Raw genomic sequence first — 22,289 nt, 5'->3', positions numbered from 1 at the left:
CACACTGATGCTTTCAGAGAAAGACTGACTACGAAATATTTTTCTTAAAAAGTCACTTCACTTGACATAGGGCTGCTCCGTGTTAAACATGGGTGAGCATGCGTGGGCGGTGTCCATGTGCTGCTCACCTTGTTTATATTCTAAAAGGTAGTAGAGCTGAGGACATACCTGCCTGCCTTCACGATCATACTAGCAAGGCATCAGACGTGCCCATTAGCAGATCCTACACTAGTGCTGAAGGGATGGATCAATCTAGAATAACTAGAGATGCGAGAGTCAAAATAAACCCTACTGCTAGATGAAATCCAAAAAGGCACCTAGGAACTTGGACAGAGGCTGGTCAACACTGTCCAGTGTATTATTTATAAAGTCCTCAAAACAAGTTCTTTGTTCAGTAACTATGTGCTAATTTGTCTGGAATTATTCTTTTGCCTGTACATGTGCCTGTTGTTATGCAGACAAATCTCTTGCTTTCCCTGGCATCCCTAGTCCTGATTCCCTAAAGGATCTGGAGCATTTTTATAAAAGAAGATAGTCTTAGGCTACCCCTGGTCACTCAGCAAGGATGTTAAAAAACATGGACAGGTCTCTTTGAAGAACACAACTCCTAACTTAAAAACTAAGATATAAATATACACCATACACAGCAGTCACAGGTAATTTTTAAAAATTCCTAGAACAAGTGAAGGCATCCAATTATGTGGCAAAAAGCACCAGTCATATATTAGTCTTTTTGGCCACATTTGTCCACATGAGAATTAAGACTGCCAGCCATAGCACACTTGAATACAACAGATAATATTTACATGTCAGAATGGGTGATTTAAAGCCAAACAAAAATAAGATATTTCTTACTTTTCCTGTTTCATTTTAGTTAAGAATTAAACTTACAGGATAGTCTTGGCTTGGCAACAATCTATCCTTTCATGTAAAAGAATTTAGTCTAGGTGTCAAAAGTGATTTCTTTCTTTCCACCAATAGGTAAATAGAGTGACAGCCAAGATTCCCAACATAAAATCAAAGGGAATCCCTACAAACCCATCCTTAAGGCCTGTTCCCATTAGTTGTGGGGCTCTGGAATACAGTCAGGGTATGAAGGTTTAATTGGTAAGGAGGACACACAGAGGATATCAGGGATCGTTGTCCCATGCTGTGAGTCTAAAGATAGTGTCTCAAAAACCTTGTTTCTATGAGTTTTCACCAGGAAAACTGAAAAAAAAAAATCACTTGGGGGAAATTCTAAATTTATGGCCAGCAGGCAGACAGGGCAGTTGTTTTTACGAATAACCCAGTGTGTCCTCCACTCTCTCGTATCCAGATCACCGGTCCAACCTGTTCAATGCAGATTTCTGGGGCCCTTCTCAAACCTGGTGAAGCAGAATCTCAGGGCAAGGGCCCCAGGATACTCTTATGCCCTCTAAAACCAAAAAACCAAACCCGCTGCCGTTGAGTTGATTCTGACTCATAGCGACCCTATAAGACAGAGTAGAACTGTCCCAGAGTTTCCAAGGAGCAGCTGGTGGATTCAAACTGCCATCCTTTTGGTTAGCATTCGAGCTCTTAACCACTGTGCCACTAGGGCTCCCTTATGCCCTCTAGCTGGTGCAAACTTGTACAGACTTTTAAGACAGAAGGAGGAAAGTGGGTTTGTTGTGTACAGTAGCTTGTAATTCCCAAAGAAGGCTCTCAGCTTGATGAGCAAATTCTCCTCCTCAGTGTTTGGAGGTGACAGGCTTAATCAGCTTATGTTCAGTCTTCTCTGGTTGAGAAACAGTGTTCTGTCACACAAACGTTCTCATAGGAGAGTGATGTTTACCCACTGACCTGACTGAATGATGGGTGACATCTGTTGGTTGGTGGTAGACAAAGAAGGATGTGATTTGAATCTGTCTCGCTCTAATGTCGACACAGGTGTAATGAAATGGTTCTGGTTCCACCCATCCTGTGGAGTTAAAGGAGAAAAAGGAAACTCTCAAAATGAATAATGACATTTCATTACAAAAAATGATTATGAATGTGTGCTCCGATGAATGCTAACTATGCTAGAGCTATCCTTGTGAGTTACCTTTTTATAAATGCTCCGGAGGTCCCGATATTGCCATAATGTATTCAAGACTTGGGCTGCTGCCTTCACCACTTTCAGAGACGACCTAGGGAGAGAGCGGGGATGCAATGAATGGAAGCAGCACAGCCTCGGGCTCCACTTGAGGAGAATCAGGCTGCAAACAGCCATCTTTGTAAGGACCAGAGGGCACGAGGGCTGCTGCCAGAAAACATCACCAAGGAATGAGGTACGCCTTGGAGTCAATCACATTCAGGGCTGGCCAGAGGTGGTGATAACAAAAGCGAGGCTATCAGGCAGTCAGCTCTGTGGTGAGAAGCTGTGGCTAAGGTGAGTCCATGGCCCTCATAAGTTGAAGGCTTCTCTCAGGTGTCAACTCCCAGCCTGGCCCCCATGTATCTCTACCAAGGGCCGCTGTCTGCACTGGGGCTTTGCGGTTAATGTGACCGTGACCTCACGTTCTGAGCGTCTGAGACCCTCTCAAATTAATTTGAGTTGCCCATCATTTTCAGGCCTTCTCACAAACACTTTCAATGCCTTTTTATCATTTATACCTCTATGGTGACAAATGCACATAAGTGCTCTAATGTGTGACTTGGAAATGCGGTCAGTTATTGACTTCCCCTCTCTGAAGTCATGCTGCTGAACTCTTTATGGAGCGGACTCTAGTGCCCTGGTGCTATGTTTAAGCATTGCTGACCACAGCCCATAGTCATTGTATTTCACCTTGGGAGCTGCTGTTCTAAATCAATGGTCTCACCAGTGAGTGAAGAGGGAGCTTCGGCTTCCAGCCTTCCAGCTAAGACCTTCAGATCACCATGGTGGGGTGGTACTCATGGCCCAGTGCTTGGGAAGTCAGCCCCAAGAGTAAGTGAACACCTCTATCTTCAGAATTCATTTCAATATTGAAAATTTGACTTCAAATGTATATCACCCTGATCTAAAATCTGATTTTCTCTTCCACTCCTTACCTTCCCAAATAAATTCTCATGAAGCGGGGGAGAGGAAGAGAAGAGCACAGGCCGTAAGCCACCCCTTCTGCCCCTGACCTCAGAGCGTGGGTCTGAGGGTGTCAGTGAGGGCTGAGCACAGGCAAATTCAGGGGTTCCACAGTCCGTTTCTGGTAGTGGGCACGTCTGCATCCACTTCCACCCCCACCTCACACTCAAGACTCACTCTTCTCAGAGGTCCGATTCTGGCTAGTGAAGGGCAGAATCAGATCAACCCAACCCCTCACAGCCTTTCTAAATTCTATGTTTTCAAAAATAACCAGAGAGCAAGGCAATACCTTCGTATCAAGAAATGACCATAGATGAAATTTTGGGCATCCAAGATAGCCTCTGTAGGGTAGATTTTGGGAAGTGGGGCCCTTACACCTCATAGCCACCTCATTCTCTGCTGGGTCCTGACATTCCTACTGATGTTTATCTCCCTGTTTCAAGTGCTAGGCAGCTGGGATAGAGGCATGAAAGGCAGACCCCATCCCTGCCTCCGAGGGCATCTGCAACATCCAGTGAGTCAGTAGCATGCCAGGTATACTCCTTGATACAAAGAATAAGGCTAGATGTTTTCAGACACAAATTCTATGAGCCAAAACCTGACTCATGAGAAAAGTAAGGAATGTTCTCTGCTCCTCTCTGTAGCATAATTCCTCAAAAGTTATGCATTTTCATCTCCAATTCCTCTCTTCCTATCTTCTCTTAAACATATGACCTCTATCCCCGACCATGCTATTTAAAATTGCAATGCCCTCTATCCCACACACCTAACCCAGGCATGCCTTAATCACTTTCTCTGATTTTATTATTCGTCCTACCAGTCAGCACCATCTGACATGCTACACATGCTACTTACTCATTTGGTGCACTGTCTATTTTTCCCAAGAAATGCAAGATCCCTGAGGGTGGGGATGGTTGTGTGATTTACCCACTGCTGCAACCCCACACCTAGAACAGTGCCTGGCACATAGCAGGTAGGCAATAAATACTTGGTGAATGAATCATGAGGGGAGTTCAGTGTGTGGAGTCAGAAGAGAATTTGACTTGGTCCAGAACTTTCTGAATCTCATAAAAAAAAAAAGATTAGAATGGATAATATATTTTTTTAAATATGCAACGGTATCAGCACTAGTTCCACATTTCTCTAGTTCTTTCTTATGCCTTTCAATAATGAAGGCTACTTAAATAAAATTTTAAGAGTACGTAAGGTGATTACGGTTACCTCAAGGGAGGAAGGAGGAGGCCAGGAAGGTGAGTTAGTAGAATGGAACCTTAGCTTTATCTGTAATGTCTTATTTCCTTGAAAATAAAAAGGAGATTGGGTACATCTGTTACTAACAAAATGAAAGAAAAAAATATATATACATAAAAAAAAAGGACTTAAAGAAAATATGGCTAAATCTTGATAAGTGTGGTTTCTAGGAGGTGAGAACAGGGGTGTTTGCTATATTATTCATGTATTTTATAAATTTCTTAAAAAGTAGAAACTAAATGACTAGATGAGGCAAAACAGGTCTAGTACTGTCATTCGACCAATTAAATATTTATTGAGCACCTACTATGGGCCAGGCACTGTTCTAGATGTTGGGAATGCAGCAGTGAACAAAAAAAGCAAAGTCCCTGCTCTAGGGGAGCTTATCTTCTAGAGGCAGGAGTCAGACACTAGAGAAATACATAAATAATTTATCAGTTAGAAATTAGGGGTATGAAGGAGAAATAAAGGAGGGTAAGGGGGAAGGAGAGGGGGAGAAAGGTATCATTTTATGATGGGTCGGGGGGCTGCTGTCCCATGGTTTTGAAGAAGGCACAAAGCATCCCTACCTACCACTTCTTTGAAGGATTCTCTAATCTGATACTGAGACAAATTTATAGTCATTGCTATAGCTCCATGACAAAAAGCCTTCTATTTTTGCCACTAATTCTCTAATCCCTACTTTGTTGCTCATCAATTAAGTGTCATCTAGAAGCAAAGAAACATGTGTGATCCAAGCCTAGGGTGTGTCCTGAGGCCACACTGCAGCCCCTGCTGCCAAGTGGTGATCTTATTAATTTCTGGGCACCTGGCAGAGGAAATAACCACAGAATTGAGCATTCAAGAGATGTTCTTGCAGGACAGGCCCTTGGTCCTGAAGCAGAGCCAAGGGCACAAGGGAAATGGTACACCCCAAATTTTTCTCATTATGGCGTTTATGGTTCTTCAGGGGGTTGGCGTGATGAAACCACCAAAACTAATGTGCTTTAGAGATGAATCCAGTGTAGGAGTAGGTGTTGCAATAAATTAAAAACCAGAAAAGGGCCACATGCCAGAAAATGTCTCCCCCAGCATAACAGGTTTTAACTGCTGGAGACTGCTTATCAGCTTGTAAGAAATGCAGAAATAAATCCTTTCCAGCGTGAAATGCACCCTCCACATAGGCCCTTATCACAGGACGATCCCACAAGTGCCGCTGTGCACTGCCTCCCTGGAGCAGACTTGCCTGTCTCCTCTGCCTTTGGTTATGTTCACCAGCTTTTCTATCCCTCCTGAGTCGGCCAGGGCTTTGGCGTTCTCCATGTTTTTGCTGGTGACCTCATGCAAAGCACAGCAGATGGCTGCCATGGTCTCATCAGACAGGATGCTGGGGCCGTTACCACCGGGAAGCCGGTTGACCAGGTCTCGCATGGCGTATTTACCTGCCAATGCAGAAAATTAAATTCTGCTTTCAGAAGATACTAGGTTTTTGTTGTTGTTTTAAGACTCAGACAGTGTGCAGTTTCTTAGAAATAAAGCCCCCAACGAAACAATAACAGAAAAAAGAAAATTAAAACCCATAGCAAAGAGAAAAATGACAAATACTGTAATTTTAAGAGGAAAGTCAACATTTATTCAATGTCACTTGAATAAATGGTTGGTTTATAAAATAGTACTGTAAATCGCTGAAAGAAAAAGTGAATCAGTGCACAAAATTAGGCATGCCAGTCAAGTTGCTTTAGCTCTACTATTTTCAGTAACTAAGAAGGAATTAGAATACCTTTTACTCTTTATTGCATTCCTACTCATCACAAATACCATAAATACGTCTTACAGCTTTTTAAAACTTATCTTTGTATTTGGATCAAGTAAGGCTACCAAACAATACTTTTCATTGAATCTTTCTGGTCCACATGTGGACTGGGTAGAGTTGCAAATTTTTATCAAGTTGAGGATGTACATCAGCCAGTCTGACATTAGTGGCTATAACCACATCCTAGCTTCTTTAAGAGAAGACACAAGCAAGATTCTGCTATTAAAATTATGGGTATATTATCAGGAGTAATACAATAATAATAAAGTTCTTGATAGGACAAGACTGGGGGGAGTTCCCTAGCTATTGAAGCATTTCGTTATAGAGACTCAGTTTCTCTTACTCCTCTCCAAAAAGAGGTTATCTCCAGCTTTTTCAATTACCAACTGACAAACTGGAATAATTGCACTACAAACAAAAGGAATTAACCAACGCTCAAGTAAATATTATCTGAGGTTTTTTTTTCCCCTCTATGCTAATAATTCACTGGATGCTAAATGGGTTTTTTATTAAAGATTTACACACAATGGTAAGCTGTAGGAAACAAGTCCTAACTACATGCTTGCATAATTTACAGCATATCAAAGGGAAGACTCTGGCTGAACCACAGTAAACATTGTTATGAAGAGCAGAAGAACAGTGAGGAGGACATTGTAAGGGTAGAAGATAAAGGTGGATTTTGAGAAGAGATGGTAAGTTAAAAAAAACCAAACCAAACTTGTTGCCATCAAGTCGATTCCAACTCATGGCTGACCTTATGTGTTACAGAGTAGAACCGCTCCAAAGGGTTTCCTTGGCAGTAATGCTTATGGAAGCAGACTGTCAGGCCTTTCTTCCAAGGTTGCTACTGGGTGGGTTCAAACTACCAACCTTTAAGTTAGCAGCCAATCGCAAACTGTTTGCACCACCCAGAGACCTGAGATGGTAGGCTAGTACTGATGACTGTGAATACTCATGAATGACCAAAAAGTCCATGACATGTCATTTTGTCATTTTGCTAAGATATAACGTTAAATTGTACACCCTGAAGCTTGGGATGAGGCAGCTCACTCTGCAGCTCCAGACAGCTGGGTTGGTCCAACTTGAGTATTCATTAACTTTTACGCAGTGACAAAACTTTTCCTTGGCAAAAAAGTTATGAAAACAAATCTATTGCTAGTGCTGGTGATGAAGTGGGGAGAGAGTGAAGGGGTCAGAGAAGGTGTTGGTTCTTAGGAAGAGAAGTGCTGGGTAAACTAGACTCAAATAATGAAACTAGAAGGGACTCAGATCTCACAGGAAAGAAGGCATCTTTATAGAGAAACAAGAAAAAGTGATTCATGAAACAGTTTGAGTGCTCCAGCTGGGTAAAAAAAAAGTACATTAATGGAGAGATAAAATTCTAGTGTAAGTTAAAAAGGTGGTTAGAATATTCATAGAAAACACAAGAATGCACTGAGAAAAAGCCAGGACTTGGAAAGTACATTCTTTACTCCTAATGGTCTTGGGATATAGCTCCTGAGAATGTCAAGAATTGATGGTACTGGCCCTATACCTTCTGTACCAGCCAGTGTCTTTTCCCAGCTGTGGAATGACATGACATGAAGATGTATGTTGCCAATCATTTAATTTTTTAGCATTAAGAACCCCCAAATTTCACATGCTTCTCATGAGAAATCAAATGTATCAAAACTAATTTTAAAAATATCTCTTCAGGGACCTAAAGGATTTCTCTCAAGGAAGTATGGGAACTAAAACTGTAACACATCCACTGGAAGTGGGAACAAGTTGGACTGAGAAAAGGGAGTGGGACAGGCTCCTTTCCTCTCCATAGGGAAGGTTTGGCTCAAAGGGAGGTTGTGTTAAGAGCAGGTTAATCTTGGCAATACTTAAAAATAGCAATTCTGCTACTGAGGAGCAGAAAAGGAGTGAATTTTATTGTTGGGATAATTCTGTGTCAGGCAGTGCACGAGGGGCTTTCCTGTGAGTCACCCACATTTATTTCTCACAGCAACTCTCTGAGGTAAATATTATTGTTCTCTCTCTTAATCCCTCCCTCTCTCTCATATGGCAGGGGTATTTTGTACAGACTCAATATATATTCACACCAACCCACATAAAATCTTGTCAAGTTCCCCCTCCCTCTCCCCTAACCTGTCATCAGCACTTCTCCCGTATAAGACTCACAGAACTGGGATCAGGGTAGTGCTTTGCAGTTTATAAGGGGCTGTTTTACATACTCTCTCATTTCATCTTCACAGCTAACCCGTGGTGAGGACAGGAGACATCATCAGCATCCTTTCAGAATTGGGGTCAAGTAAGAGTTTCCTTTTACTTTCACTCTAGATGAGGGGATTAAGCCCAGGTGGGGTTATATACAATTCTCCAGGTTACACAGTTTATGAGCAGATCCAGGATTTAACCTAAGGTCTACTTGAAGGCCCTAGATCTTTTCTTTACCCCCTACCCTGCTTGGGATGTGACAATGTCCAGGGGCAGGGGCAAGACTATGGTGAGGCAAGCAAGCTGCCTAGGGTGAAAAGTTTAAGGAGACACTCGCTCTCAGGTTTATGCAAGTGCCAACCCTACACTTGCATGAACCTGAGAGTGTATGTCTCTTTAAATTTTACGCCACCGGAGCCAGCTTGCTTCATCCTACTCTACCCTGCCCTGGGGTGGAAAAGGCCTTGGGAAGGTGGCTCTGCCTTGGGGTGGGCATTTCAAGGGGTCTGAGAGGGAAAAGCTACAAATCATAATGCGCTTTCTGTCTTAATTTAGAATATGGTAGTGTTTTTGAATTAGCAGTTGCAAAAACAGAAAAGGAAAATTACTTTTTTTTTTTTGTTGCTCAGGAAATATACCTCTCTTTGGACAGAGAGGCACCAAATCTAGCAAGCAGTGTTGCAATGTATAACCAAAATTACTGGCTTTTCTGAAAATCTGCCCTCTCTGATCAATGTTTTAATTAATAAGCATAACTCTTGTGGAAACACAATGGTCACGAAGGACCCAAACATGCTAAGAAATTGGGGACTAGGACTCACTTGTTAATAATTTTAAATATCATTTTATTTTTACAAATCAAAAGAGGAGTGTTATAAATATCGTAGTTACTCTCTTTATAGCTCACCTTATCACTAGAACATACCTATAAGCTCCTTGTTGCGAACATCTAGCGCCATATTCCTCAAGGCAGTTGCCACAGAGGAAACAACTCTATCGTTATCCATTCTCAGAAGTTCTACAAGGATGGGGAGCCCTTTTTCTTTTCGGACGGCCGCCCGGATGTATGCTGCAAACTAATAGACAAAATAAGGCAATCAGTAGTATATAAAACAAAGTTTAACTTCCATTATATTACTGAAGCCTAAAAAAATAATTTTGCAAAAGACAAACAGATTAAAGGTTTTCTCTCCAATTGGAGATTAAATTTGTGATGTCAGTAAGAGAAAACCATAGTTTAGGAGAAAGGATAGGATGATTGATTTAAAAAGAAAATCCCAAAGCCTGAAAATCTCAAACCACCATCTGCCAGATATTTTTGTGCAGTGATTACTTTCTATCTCAGATACATAAACATGATTAAGCAAGGATCATGCGTTGCCTTTGCAGTTGGCCCCATACCAGGTCCAGAGGCTCGAAATAGGACGGCAGAGACAGTAACTGATCAGCAACATTAAAGGAGAACCAGTTTCTGCCAAGTCTCTATACTCCTTGCAACAAAATTTAGATTTCAGTAACCTGGCAAAAAGATTGCTTGGAAAAAATTCCTTGCCTCAGAAGAAAGGGAATTCTCCAGAAACACTGAGCATCCTAGTTCATATACACTGATGGCAAAGTAAGTATATTTGTGTGCAAAATACTATTGCATTCAAGATTAGTTAGCAGGTTATTCTATTTAAAACCTAGCAAAATTTTTTTGTGACTATGAGGCAGCTCTGTACAGTGAGTCAGTGTGTGCACCTTGTGAATTGGAAATGGGCTCCAAGTCATCACGGGGGGCGGGTAGGGGAGGGGGGGACACCCACCAAGTAACATTAGAAAATGGCTCTTCAATCTTGTTTTGAGCTTTAATTGACATTTTCACCAATGCAAACTGTCTTTCAAAATTTAGGAGAAATGATAGATGTTGTTTATAAAACATCTAATACTTGCCTACTGTGGTCAAGTCATGAGTACAAAGGTCTCCCAGTCCCTCATATTAATTTGACCATTAAAATATGTGATTGACTACTCAGTTTTAATATACAACTTAATATCTTATTTTAATAATACAAGAGGAAAGGATGCATTTCAAAGACCTATTAAGATCTTTCATATGAAACAGATTTTCCAAATCAAATGAAATCTGCAGGGGGAAATGGAGTATATGACTTGCGATAGTGGTAGAGCACTAAGGCAGGTTTATCAGTTTCTCTCTATGAAACGTGCAACAGAACCAGCTCCCTCTGTGTCACCTGGAGCCAACCAGCCCAGCTCAGCCCTGAGCGTCTCCCTCCCAGAGCACTGCAGTCATCACTGCTCCCAAAATAGCCTCTGATTTGATAACATCTATAGCCATGATCATCTTGTTTTCTTAATAAGGGTCCTATGTTTTGATGAACTATTTTAATATACTTTTCAAATTACTTAATATATTTATATTTTAAATGAACTTGCCATCTAATATTCATTCACTAAATGATCCCAGAAATGAAATTCTAAACAACTCAAACCACATCTATTTTAATTACAGTCATCGCTTGGTATCCACGAGGGACTGGTTCCAGGACCCCCCGTAGATATCGAAATCCATGGATGCTCAAATCCCTTACATAGAATGGTATATGTGCATATAACCTACGCACATCCTCTTGTATACTTTAAATCATCTCTGGATTACTTCTAATACCAAATACAATGTATATGCTATGTAACCAGTTGTCATACTGTGTTGTTTCGGGAACACAAGGTCTTGTAATGATAAGATGCCAGGTGAACAATGCTAAAACAAGGAGTGCTGTAGAGAGACTGAGGATCTGTAAAATGGCGGGAGGCTATGGCAGGGTATGCCTACACACTGCTTCATTTGCTTGGATTCAGCGTAGTGCTCTATGTGTTGCAAATTCAAGTTTTGCTTCTTGGAACTTTCTTTTTTGTTTTTGAATATTTTTGTTCCGTGGTTGGTTGAATCCATGGATGCAGAAGCCGTGGACACGGAGGGCCGACTATATTGTATTTTTTTTTTTTTTAATAGTCAAATGATCCTCTGGTTACAAGATGCCGAAAGTGAACATAGGGTATTTAGAACACTTAAGTGCTGGGCACTGTCCTAGGTCCTCCTCACTTATTATATCTCATTTAATCCTCACAATCACCTCACGAAGTAGGTATTAACATCCCCATTTTACAAATGAGGAAACCGAGTAGAGAGGTAACTTTTCTCCCTAGGTCCCCAACTACTAAGCAGAAGAGTCAGGATTCAAAGCCAGACGGTCTGGCTTCAGAGCCAGTGCTTAATCACTAAGCTATCAGCACTTTAATTAGGAAGAAAAGAAATAACTACACTGACTTAGCATTAGACCAAAATTATCTGTTCATAACCAATATGGCAGCTGCCTGCATGAAACAAACTCAGCCTATCAATGCTTTTCACTATCCTGGATAATACAGTGGCCAAAGATTCTCATTTTGGGGGATGGTGATGGGGGAAGTAGTCAAAAACAAACATTATAATATATCTACTAAAATACACAGGAAATTTCTAGATGTTGAAAATGTTTCAGAAAAGGACCACCTGGGAAGCTGCTGTTGTTCTTGTTCTTAGGTGCCATCGAGTCGATTTCAACTCATAGTGACCTTATGTACAACAGAATGAAACACTGCCCAGTTCTGTGCCATCCACACAGACTGAGCCCATTGCTGCAGCCACTGTGTCAATCCATTTCACTGAGGGTCTTCCTCTCCTTTGATGACTCTCTACCCTACCAAGTATGATGTCCTTCTCCAGGGACTGATCCCTCCTGATAATGTGTCCAAAGTATGCGAGATGTAGTCTCACCATCCTTGATTCTAAGAAGCATATGGTTGTACCTCTTCCGAGACAGATTTGTTCATTCTTTTGGCAGTCCATGGTATATTCAATATTCTTTGTCAACACCACAATTCAAGGTGTCAATTCTTCTTTGGTCTTCCTTATTCACTGTCCAGCTTTTGCATGCATATGAGGCGACTGAAAAAACCATGGCTTGGGTCAGGCGCCCCTTAGTCTTCAAGGTGACATCTTTGCTTTTCAAAGATAGAACTTCTATCTACGGAATTTGCTAGATAATGTTTAAAAAGTTCTGAGAACTTGCTTATAGTAGTAACAAAAAGAAACATCCTTCAGTACAACTGCCTCCTTTGCCATGAGACCAGAAGAACTGAAGTCTTCTTAAAACCAAACAATAGCTTAGCTTAACTAGTAAGGAATGTCTGCCTTGAACACAGTGCTTTTTAAAGATCTATCTATGTGGGATCATACTGACAACAGTAACTCGAAAGATTACATAGGAAACTTAGGGGGCAGTGAGTTTATGTTAACGGGGGAATAACTCAGAAAAGGAGGGTGAAAATGGTTGCATAACTGAAAGAATATAATGAATGTTACTGAATTGTACATGTAGAAACTGTTGAATTAGTATGTTCTGCTGTGTATATTCTCAACAACAACAGTAAAATAAATTACATATAAAAAACAACAACAACAACACAAAAAGGTTGCTATTGAGTCGTTCCAACTCATGGCGACCCTGAGTCACTCAGAGCAGAACCACTTCATAGGGTTTTCAATGGCTGATTTTTTTGGAAGTAGCTCTCCAGGCCCTTCTTCTGAGCTCCTCTGGTTGGACTTGAACCGCCAAACTTTCCATTAGCAGCCAAGCGCATTAACCACTTGTACCACCCAGAGAATCCTCCGTAGATACAATAACCCTAATTCCCCAGGCAAAAATCAGAATCTGTATTCCTGACAATGGATTTTTGTACTTCAACTGGGTTAAAGAGATAACTGTCTGGAAGGTGTTTGTCATGGATTGAATTATGTCTCCCAAAAAATGTGTGTATCAACTTGGCTAGGTCATGATTCCCAGTATTGTATGATTGTCTACCATTTTATCATCTGATGTGATTTCTCTATGTGTTGTAAATGCTATCACTATGATGTAATAAGATGGATTAGCAGCAGTTATATTGAAGAGGTCTACAAAATTAGGTAGTGTCTTAAGCCAATCTCTTTTGAGATATAAAAGACAGAAGCGAGCAGAGAGACGTGGGGACTTCATACCACTAAGAAAACAGTGCCGTGAGCAGAGCGCATGCTTTGGACCTGAGGTTCCTGCGCTGAGATGCTCCCAGAACAAGGGAAGACTGATGGCAAAGACCTTCCTCCAGAGCCAACAGAGAAAGCCTTCCCCTGCAGCTGATGCCCTGAATTTGGACTTGTAACCTACTAGGCTGTGAGAGAAAAAATTTCTCTTTGTTAAAGCCAAAAAAAAAAAAAACAAAAACAAAAGAAACCTCCTTCAGTATCCATCTGGCTACAGAAGCAAAAGAAGTCACATCTCTAGAAGGGGATATGGGAACTTCAGGCATGTATGCACCATAAGTGCCTGAGAGAGGAATAGCAGCTACCTCTCCTTCCCTGGCAGTGCTGCCCAACCTCTGCGCTAATCTGGGCCCTCACCATCTCTCACCTGAATACTGCACTGGATTCAAAATGGAATTCTAGTCTCTACTGTTCTCTTCCTCGAATTTTCCCTCTGCAGTGGCCACAGAAGCGATCCAACAGTGTGTACATCGGCCTATCTGCATCACTCGTCAGCTTAAACCCTTTAGCGGTCCATCTTGTCTGCAGCTCAAGGCTCTTCAGGCTGCCCATGATGCCTGGCTCCTAACTGCCCTCTATACCCCAGCAACCACAGGCACCTGTAGTTGTGACCCACAGTGTCCTCTCCTCAAATCAAGGCCTTTCTCCTGGTGCTCCCTCTATCTGGTTTGCTCCCCCACCCCTACCTCAGACTCTGCTGGATTAATTCCATTCATCCTTTAAGATTCCATTTGGGCAGCACTACCCCTTCAGGAAACCTTGCCTATCTTCTTGCACCCCTCTTTTCTGGCCTTTTCTTCATCCTGCTAGGCTGGGTTAGATGTCCTTTCTCAAGATCCTACAGCACACAGGTCCTGTGGATCCCACATGGTACTGACACAATCTGTTTTTCTCACTAGCTTTCAAGTATCTACTGGGGAGGGAATATGTTATATTTATCTTTGGGTCCCTAGAGCCAACAGCTGTCTACCTTTTTTTTTTTTTTAATCTCCTACCCTTTCCCAGACAAACTCTAAGCAGTCATGCCCCTTTCACCATCACTGCTGATCTGACTGACTGCAAAGACGGCAAGAAGTGTGGACAAGTGGAAGATATCCTACCTTCCAGTTGCCAGCAGACAGGTTCTGGAGAGATCCGGCAGAGCCTTCCAAGGTGGCTGGGTTGGAACTTTCTGCTAGAAGAGTCAGATACGGTTTTACCACTGATGGATGCCACAGCATCTCAACTCCTTTGGGGGATTTTGACAGCCCTGGGATAGGACCAACTCCATCCCACTGAAAGACAAACAACACACATTAAATGGAAGCAAAATGAACATGGTGTCCGATACTTGAAAATACTCATCTTTGCTGGACTCAGTGACAGCTGTGCAGAAACACTATCATGAGATTTTTTTTGTTGCCAAATATGTGATTTCTTACTCCCAGAAAAATTAAACTCTAGTCCCATGTCAAATAAAATGCTAACTTGATCCTCTTGTGGCATCCTCTTTTTCTTTTTCTTCTTCTTTCCCCAGCAGCTTGGCTCCGATTCTTTGCTGGGAGACTCTTTTCCTAGTAAGTCATCCAATTCGTTTAGTCCCAGCAGTCGGGCCTGAGGGACCTCCAGTTCCAGCCGATAGGACAGGTTCCTTAGGGTGCACACACAGTTCTCCACTGTCTGAAACCCAACATGGCGTATAATTAAAACCATCGTAGCGCATCATTGGAAAATGCTTCTGTATTGAATGCTACTGATAATAAATAAATGCAGAATAGGAAATAACTTTTTTTTTTTTTTTTAAACTTATGAGGACCTGAAAAAATCTAAAGAAGGAATTAGGATTCTAGAATTTTTTAGAATACCCAAATGACTGGATGCAGAGCCATCTTTTGCACATGTATAAGTCTGGTTTTATGCTGATAAAAGGTGCAAGCCCTGGAAGAGAAAATACCCAGTATTTCTGCTTCAGGGCTGCTGCTGTGGCAGAAATGCACCCAAGATGCCAGAGCTTCACTTTTTCTCACCACTGCAGATCCTTATCATGACAAGAGGTGCTCCGACCTCCCTCCCTGGGAACAGCCCCTACCCAAGCCCCATCTTTGTCTTCTCCTTCAGTCTCCCAGCTCTCCCCTCCCTCTGTGGAATGTACCATGATTTCTTTCTCTGGCGACATTCTGCCTTCTCTGTGTGGTCTTTTGCTCCTTAAAGTCTGTAATTGGGAGGCCAACTGTCACTTTAACTCATTGTGTCTAAAACCAAGTTCACTGTTTGCCCAGTAATCTCCCCTTCCAACTTGCTTATTCTTCTTGATGGACCCAGCAGATCTTTTGGTTCAATAAGGCTCAGACAGAAACCTGGCTGTCACCTTGAACTCTTCCCCCCTTCTCCCTGAGCGTATCACTTATCACCCCCCCTTTCTCAGATTCACCATTATGAACCAACATCTACTTATGGGCTTGCCTAAGCCAACTCATCCTGATCACCATGTACTCGGTCTGCCTTGGAACTCCTGACACTTTTACTTCCTCCTTCCTGTTTCTTCCCACCTTCCTCATCCCTGCTCCTGTGGCAGATCCTGGATGGCTGTCACTGCTGAAAAATGATGGGCATGATGCCCTGTGTTAGCACAAGGACAGAGGAAGCGGGGTGGGGTCCATACTGGGACAGACTGACCAGAACGGCAACAGATGAATGGGGTGAAGGGCGCCGGCTGGGGATGTAGAGAGGTGCATGAGGAGGGTGGGGCTGGGGTGGGGGCTGTGGACTGCTTGGGGTAAGAAGGGCAGAGAGGTTCGGGGGATTGCAGTGCCTTGACCAGGAACTTTTACTCTGTAGATACTCAAATACGGATGGATTTGATTCTAGGATTAGAGGATACAGAATTGGAAGAAATAGCTACAAGGGCAATCAACTTGAGCACGAATGTAGGAGAACCACAGAGAAAGCCAAGTCTCTGCCACCCCACACTAGGTCCTGTCACCACACTGAGTCACTCAGTTTTCATGCTTCTAAGGCTATTTTCTTTTCTTTCTTTCTTTTTTTTTTTAAGGCTATTTTTTTAAGCTATGTTCCTGTGAATTTCTAATTTATGGAGGACTCTCCCTTTGATCTAGAGTGTAACTTAATGAAGAGGAGAGACTCAAGAATTCCAGAATCAATGGCAGGTGTTATGGATTGAATTGGGTTGTGTCTCCCCAAAAAGATAGGTTGAAGTCCTAACCCCTAGCAACTCTGAACAGTGACCTTATTTGGAATTAGAGTCTTTTTATCAGTTAAGCAAGGAGTCTTGGTGGTGCAGTGGTTAAGCACTTGGCTGCTAACCAAAAGGTCAGCAGTTGGAACCCACCAGCCATTCTATGGGAGAGAGATGTGGCAGTCTGCTTCCATAAAGATTTATAGCCTTGGGAACCCTACTGGGCAGTTCTACTCTATTCCACAGGGTCGGAATCGACTCGATGGCAATGGATTTATCAGTTAACATGAGTTCAAACCAGAGTAGGGTGGGCCCTAATCTCATATGAGTGGTGTCCTTATAAAAGAGAAGAGATGACACAGAGACAGATGGGGGAAGGATGGTCATGTGAAGATGCATCTGCAGGCCAAAGAACACTTTGGCTACCAGAAGCTGAGAGAGACAAGAACTGATCTTCCCCTATAGCTTTTGGATAGAATATGGCCCTGCTGGTACCCTGAACTCAGACTTCTAGCCTCCAAAACTGAGAGACAATAAATTTGTCATTAAAAACCACCCAACTTTGCTGTACTTTCCTACAGCAGCCCTAGGAGACTAACGTGCAAACAGTAGCAATGGGCAGCTGCTGTCACCTGCCATCATGCCTATACAGGGCCAGGCAGCCACTGACCTTGCTGTCATAATCGGATGTGTTCACACATGTGTGGATCACATACAACAGTGAGTCCACCAGTCCCTCACAGGATCGCATCTGCTTCCGAGCTTCCTCCCCGGCAGAGCTGAGGTTCCTAAATGGCGGAGACACATGGGAGCTGCTGAGATGAACAACTGACTCATTAGCCACATTGCCTTACCTTGGTGATCACACAGAATGGACAGCAGACGGCAGCCATTTGGATTTGGTTGGAGAAGGCATTTTGGAGCTTGCATTTTAATACGCTGAAAGCTCATGGTAACACCCAGTGCCCTGTTATCCACACACATGGAAGGGAGCTGGGGCAACTGAACTTTAACTCTCATGGCATGCAACTTTCTAACATTCTAATTATTTTGGGGCCTATGCTCCTCAGTTTCCTCATACGCAAAAAGGGGTAAATAATAGTAACTACCTCATAGGGTTGCTGTGAGGAAGAAATGAATCACTACAAATAAAGCTACGGTTGTTATTTTTACACTTGTTTTATCTCCCTTGTTAGGCCATAAGCTCCTTGCAGTCCTCTGTGCCTATTACGGTGTTTTGCATGTTGTAGGTGGTCATTAAATGTTTCTTAAATGAACAGAGAAAATGCACCATTTCTTGTATAAACGTCTCTAATTAAATATGGACACTTGCTTCTGTTACAATTTTTCTCATTTTTTCAGTTATAAACATTACTGAAAATTTTTTTGGGTCTCATCTATATTTACATTTTCAAGTTGATACCAAGTTACAAGGATCTATTTTACGCCTCAATAACAAGGGTTCTAGACTAACTCTGGGATTTTGCAAACTAAGAATTTACAAAGCTTAGACTACATAAGGGTGGGTTTAGAATGACTTTTCTTTGTTGTTGTTACTGTTGTTAGCTGCTGTCGGGCTGATTCTGACTTATGAGTACAAAGCAAAACCACAGAGCTTTCAAGGCTGAGACCTTTTGGAAGCAGGCAGCCAGTCCTGTCTTCCAAGGCACTTCTGGGTGGGTCTGAACAGCCAAACTTTAGGCTAGTAGTCAACTGCTTAACCATTTAGGCCACCCAGGGACTCCTGACTTTTCTTTACTCCTTTGTTTTTCTGAGGTCAGACCTGCTGCTCTTATCTCACATCACGTCTCAGCAGCACTGAATGGTAGATCTCTAGGGATTTCTAGGGATTTTGGGGATACCACACTTTCTGGTTTCCCTTCCCCTCTTGCTGCCTTTCCTTCTTAGTCTCTTCTGCCTGTGCGTTCCTCCAGGAGGGCCCCGGCTCTACTCGGGTCCCCGCCTTGTTTTTATCTTTGCACTCCCTTAGATGGCCTGTGAGTCCCCAACTTCTATCTTTAGTTCTGACCTCTCTTGGACCTCCAGACTCATTTATTCAGCTGCTTTCTTGGTATTACCACACATGTCTAATTGGACATCTCAGAATGGACGTGGTCAAAACAGAACTCTCACCTGCTTACCCCCTCCAACATTTCTTCTCCCCCTTCTCTGATATCATCAATAGCACTTTCACAAACCCCGCTGATCCAGCCAAAGACTGAGGTGTTGTCCTTGTTTCCTCCCCTTTCCTCACCTCTTGTATTATCAAGCCTTGTCCCCTCTCCCTCCAAAAAATTATCCAAATCTGCCTACTCTTCTCCAGCTCCTAGTCTAGGCCACTCTCATGGTTCACCTGGATTACTGTGACAGCCCATGTCTTCCTTCCTCTACTTTTGCCCATACTGTTTTCCACATCGCAGCCAGAAACCAGTCCCATCTCTGCCCTGCTTAAAACCCTGATGGTTTCCCACGGTACTTGGAATAAAATGCAAACTCCTTCCTCTGATTTCCAAAATCCTACATAATCTGGTACCACTCTTCCCTTTGCCCATGAAGCTCTAGCCACAACCTCCTCTCTGCCCCAGGGCCTTTACACTGACTGTCCCCTTTGCCTAGACTGCTCATCCCGACCACCCACCCTCACATGAGTGGCTCCTATGGTCGCTAAGATTTTAGCTTAAATTTTACCTATGAGGCCTCTCTGACTACTAAAGTAACCACCCAATAAGTCTTACATCACCCTCCTTTATTCTCTCTATCACAGCTATTGTTATTTTCTTATTCCCTTATTTTCTGCCTTCCCCAACAGAATCTAGTCTCATCAGAGCAGGTACCTGTTCAGTCCTGTTCCTCACTGATTTCTGAGGGCCTAGTTGAGTGCCTGATACACAGAGGCATTCACCAAAAGTTCATAGCCCCTGATTCACTAGGGGAGAGGCTGAGGGTGAGTCTTGCCCCTGAGCATTCCCTGAAGCCTGACAGGTGAACTTAGGAGGAATCTCAGCCTCCCCAGATGCCAGAGGAGATGCTGCTTCTACTCATGATCCGTAGGTGATGTGACACGCCTCTGTGATGCAGACATCCAAGTTAGGAGGAGCTGGCCTGCTTTCCAGGATCCTGACTCTTGTCACCCTCCCTTCTCTACCTTCCCCCTGTGTTCTACCTGAGGGCCCAAGTCACCTATCACAACACTGGGGCAGTGGCTTCACAGTCACCTATCAGAACAGTGGAGCAGTGGCTTCGGAGTCACCTATCACAACAGTGGAGCAGTGGCTTCGGAGTCACCTATCACAACAGTGGAGCAGTGGCTTCGGAGTCACCTATCACAACACTGGGGCAGTGGCTTCGGAGTCACCTATCACAACACTGGGGCAGTGGCTTCGGAGTCACCTATCACAACAGTGGGGCAGTGGCTTCAGAGTCACCTATCACAACACTGGGGCAGTGGCTTTAGAGTCATCTATCACAACAGTGGAGCAGTGGCTTCAGAACAGCAGCACAGTCCTGTCCTCCCTCTCTCAAGGTGTCTGTGGTAGGGAAGGTTAGACAGCTCAGCTTAAATGTTATGTGGTGTACACTGAGCGTTACTACGTGTCAGAGAGTACATAAGCACTTTGCGTGTGTATCTTGCCAACTCCTCACAACTCCAAGATGGTATTACTATCCCCATTTTAAAGATGAGGAAACTGAGGCTCAGAGTTGATGCTGGAAACCAGGCAGTCTGAGGTCAGAGCCCACTCTCCTCATTACCATGCTCCTCTGCCCAGGACTTTTGTTTCCAGTTCCCAGGGCACTGTAAGGCTGGCAAATGGGGTAGAAATTGAGCCAATAAGTGTTTATGGCAAGTAATGAGCCATACTATGTGCACTTAAAAGATGACTTATAAATTTTAAATGCTAAAGGTAATGATTAAAAAGTAGTATTTGGGCTCATTTTCATTTATTTATAAAACTCAAAACCAGTGTTTGTAAAATCACACACATCTTTATACCCTTTTAAGGCAAAAAAATCATAACCATCACGTTCTGAATTTAAACAAAAATCAGGCTGCAAATACATTAGCAATCAAAATGTGAAAACAAAAAATGCTGTTAAAGTGGAAAACACTGGAATTTTGGCAGTAATCTCAGACTGAAAGGGCCTTTCTGAAAAATTCACAGAAGAGTCATTTATATGATAACTTGCTTAAGTTCACAAGTCTGTGCTCATAATGTTTTCCTCACAGGATAACAAAGTCCAGTGGCCTAAATTTTAAAACACAATTGCAAACTTAGATAGCTGTTAATAAAATAAAACCAAACCAAACCAAACCAAACAAACCTGTTGCCAACTCATAGCCACCCTATAGGACAGAGTAGACCTGCCCTACAGGGTTTCCAAGGAGCGGCTGGTGGATTCGAACTGCTGACATTTTGGTTAGCAGCCGAGCTCTCAATCACTGCACCACCAAGGCTCCTCATAAAGTCTGCCTAAAATCAATTTACCTATAACGACACGTACTATTTAATCACAAAATTAACTGGAAAGAAGAAATAAAGAACATACCTTAGGCAGCCTGTTGTGTTACGCAGAACTAGTGAAGTCTGAAATTTAATTTTATGATCATCATCAAAAGAAGAGTTATTCCATCCAGAATGTGGAACTATCACAGTGTTTGTTAAGGTTGAGAGAGCATCTCGAATGATTGTCATCTTTACAGCATCACATGAGGATAAATTCCAAAGCACTCCTAAAAAAGATTTAAAAAATCAAACTATCATTTAGAGATCCTGCAGTTTTAGGAATAAAATAGATAAACATATTAGCACTAGTACTATTAGTTCCAAAACTAATCTATGGCCTATATTTGCAACCAGGCGAGGGGTGGCCGCCTAGTAAGTATTAAGTGAACACATGTGAGCTTCTGGTAGTAATATGAACTCTTAATAGTTCTCTTAAGTTGTAGAGCCTATGCTCTATCAGGCAAGATGACTGCGTCTTTTGTAAAGCAAATTACGAGTTACTCTGTGAGGGGTGGGGGATTGATGCAAGAAAGGGTTATAAATATAATGCATCTGTGACTTTTGTAAAGCTGCTGTTCATTGTCCCTTACGTTCAATGTTCTACAGGACAAACCATTTTTAGAATTTAATATTTGGAAAAAAGTTTTTTTTTTAAATTTTTTCTGTCTTTCAAAAGACTGGTATGTTTCTCTCCACCATGCTTCCTTTTCTTACTTTTGCTACTGGGAAGCTCAAGCTTAAATATAATGCTTGCAGTCACTACTGGCACAGAGGGTTGTATTATCTGCTTCATCTTCTATACTTAGATAAGGTTTAAACATTCCTATTTCTACTTTATTACCTTGTGTTTTAGAAGTGCAAGTTACCACTGTTCCTTTTTTGAAGATACAGATGAGACCAACGATAAATTAAAATTTACTCATTTTGTAATTTATCAAGATTGATAGGGCAACAGACCTTAAATACAGCTTACTGTAGTGTTATCTAAATTGATAAACATTTTACAGGATCTTAATTTCTGTGTAAACTATGAGGTGTGCTAAGTTATTGTTATAATACGTTTTCTAATAATTACACTTTTAGAAATTAGAGTGAATTCAAGATTATACCTACCCTAATGTCATTTCACATTAATGCATTTTCCTGAGTAGGAGGGAAAGAAGTCGGGGAGAGATGGTGGAGCT

At 42.3% G+C, this 22,289-nt stretch overlaps 1 protein-coding gene across 1 annotated transcript in view; it reads right to left on the bottom strand.

The window, feature by feature from the left end:
• The window catches only part of PKP4 (plakophilin 4), a 298,901-nt gene that overhangs the window by 5,573 nt on the left and 271,039 nt on the right, over positions 1–22,289 (bottom strand). Inside the window, exons 12-19 of the mRNA XM_012555266.2 lie at positions 21,149–21,332; positions 17,274–17,391; positions 14,896–15,087; positions 14,529–14,702; positions 9,232–9,382; positions 5,538–5,733; positions 2,066–2,150; positions 1,825–1,942 (exon numbers count right to left, since the gene is read on the bottom strand). Of these exons, the coding sequence (XP_012410720.1) occupies positions 1,825–1,942; positions 2,066–2,150; positions 5,538–5,733; positions 9,232–9,382; positions 14,529–14,702; positions 14,896–15,087; positions 17,274–17,391; positions 21,149–21,332 (1,218 nt within the window). The remainder of the gene's footprint in view (positions 1–1,824; positions 1,943–2,065; positions 2,151–5,537; positions 5,734–9,231; positions 9,383–14,528; positions 14,703–14,895; positions 15,088–17,273; positions 17,392–21,148; positions 21,333–22,289) is intronic.

The sequence above is a fragment of the Trichechus manatus genome, unplaced genomic scaffold, assembly GCF_000243295.1.
Source record: "Trichechus manatus latirostris isolate Lorelei unplaced genomic scaffold, TriManLat1.0 scaffold00036, whole genome shotgun sequence".
Taxonomy (NCBI): Eukaryota; Metazoa; Chordata; class Mammalia; order Sirenia; family Trichechidae; genus Trichechus; species Trichechus manatus.
The sequence above is the reverse complement of the archived record's forward strand: the minus strand, read 5'-3'. Positions and strand labels throughout refer to the sequence as shown.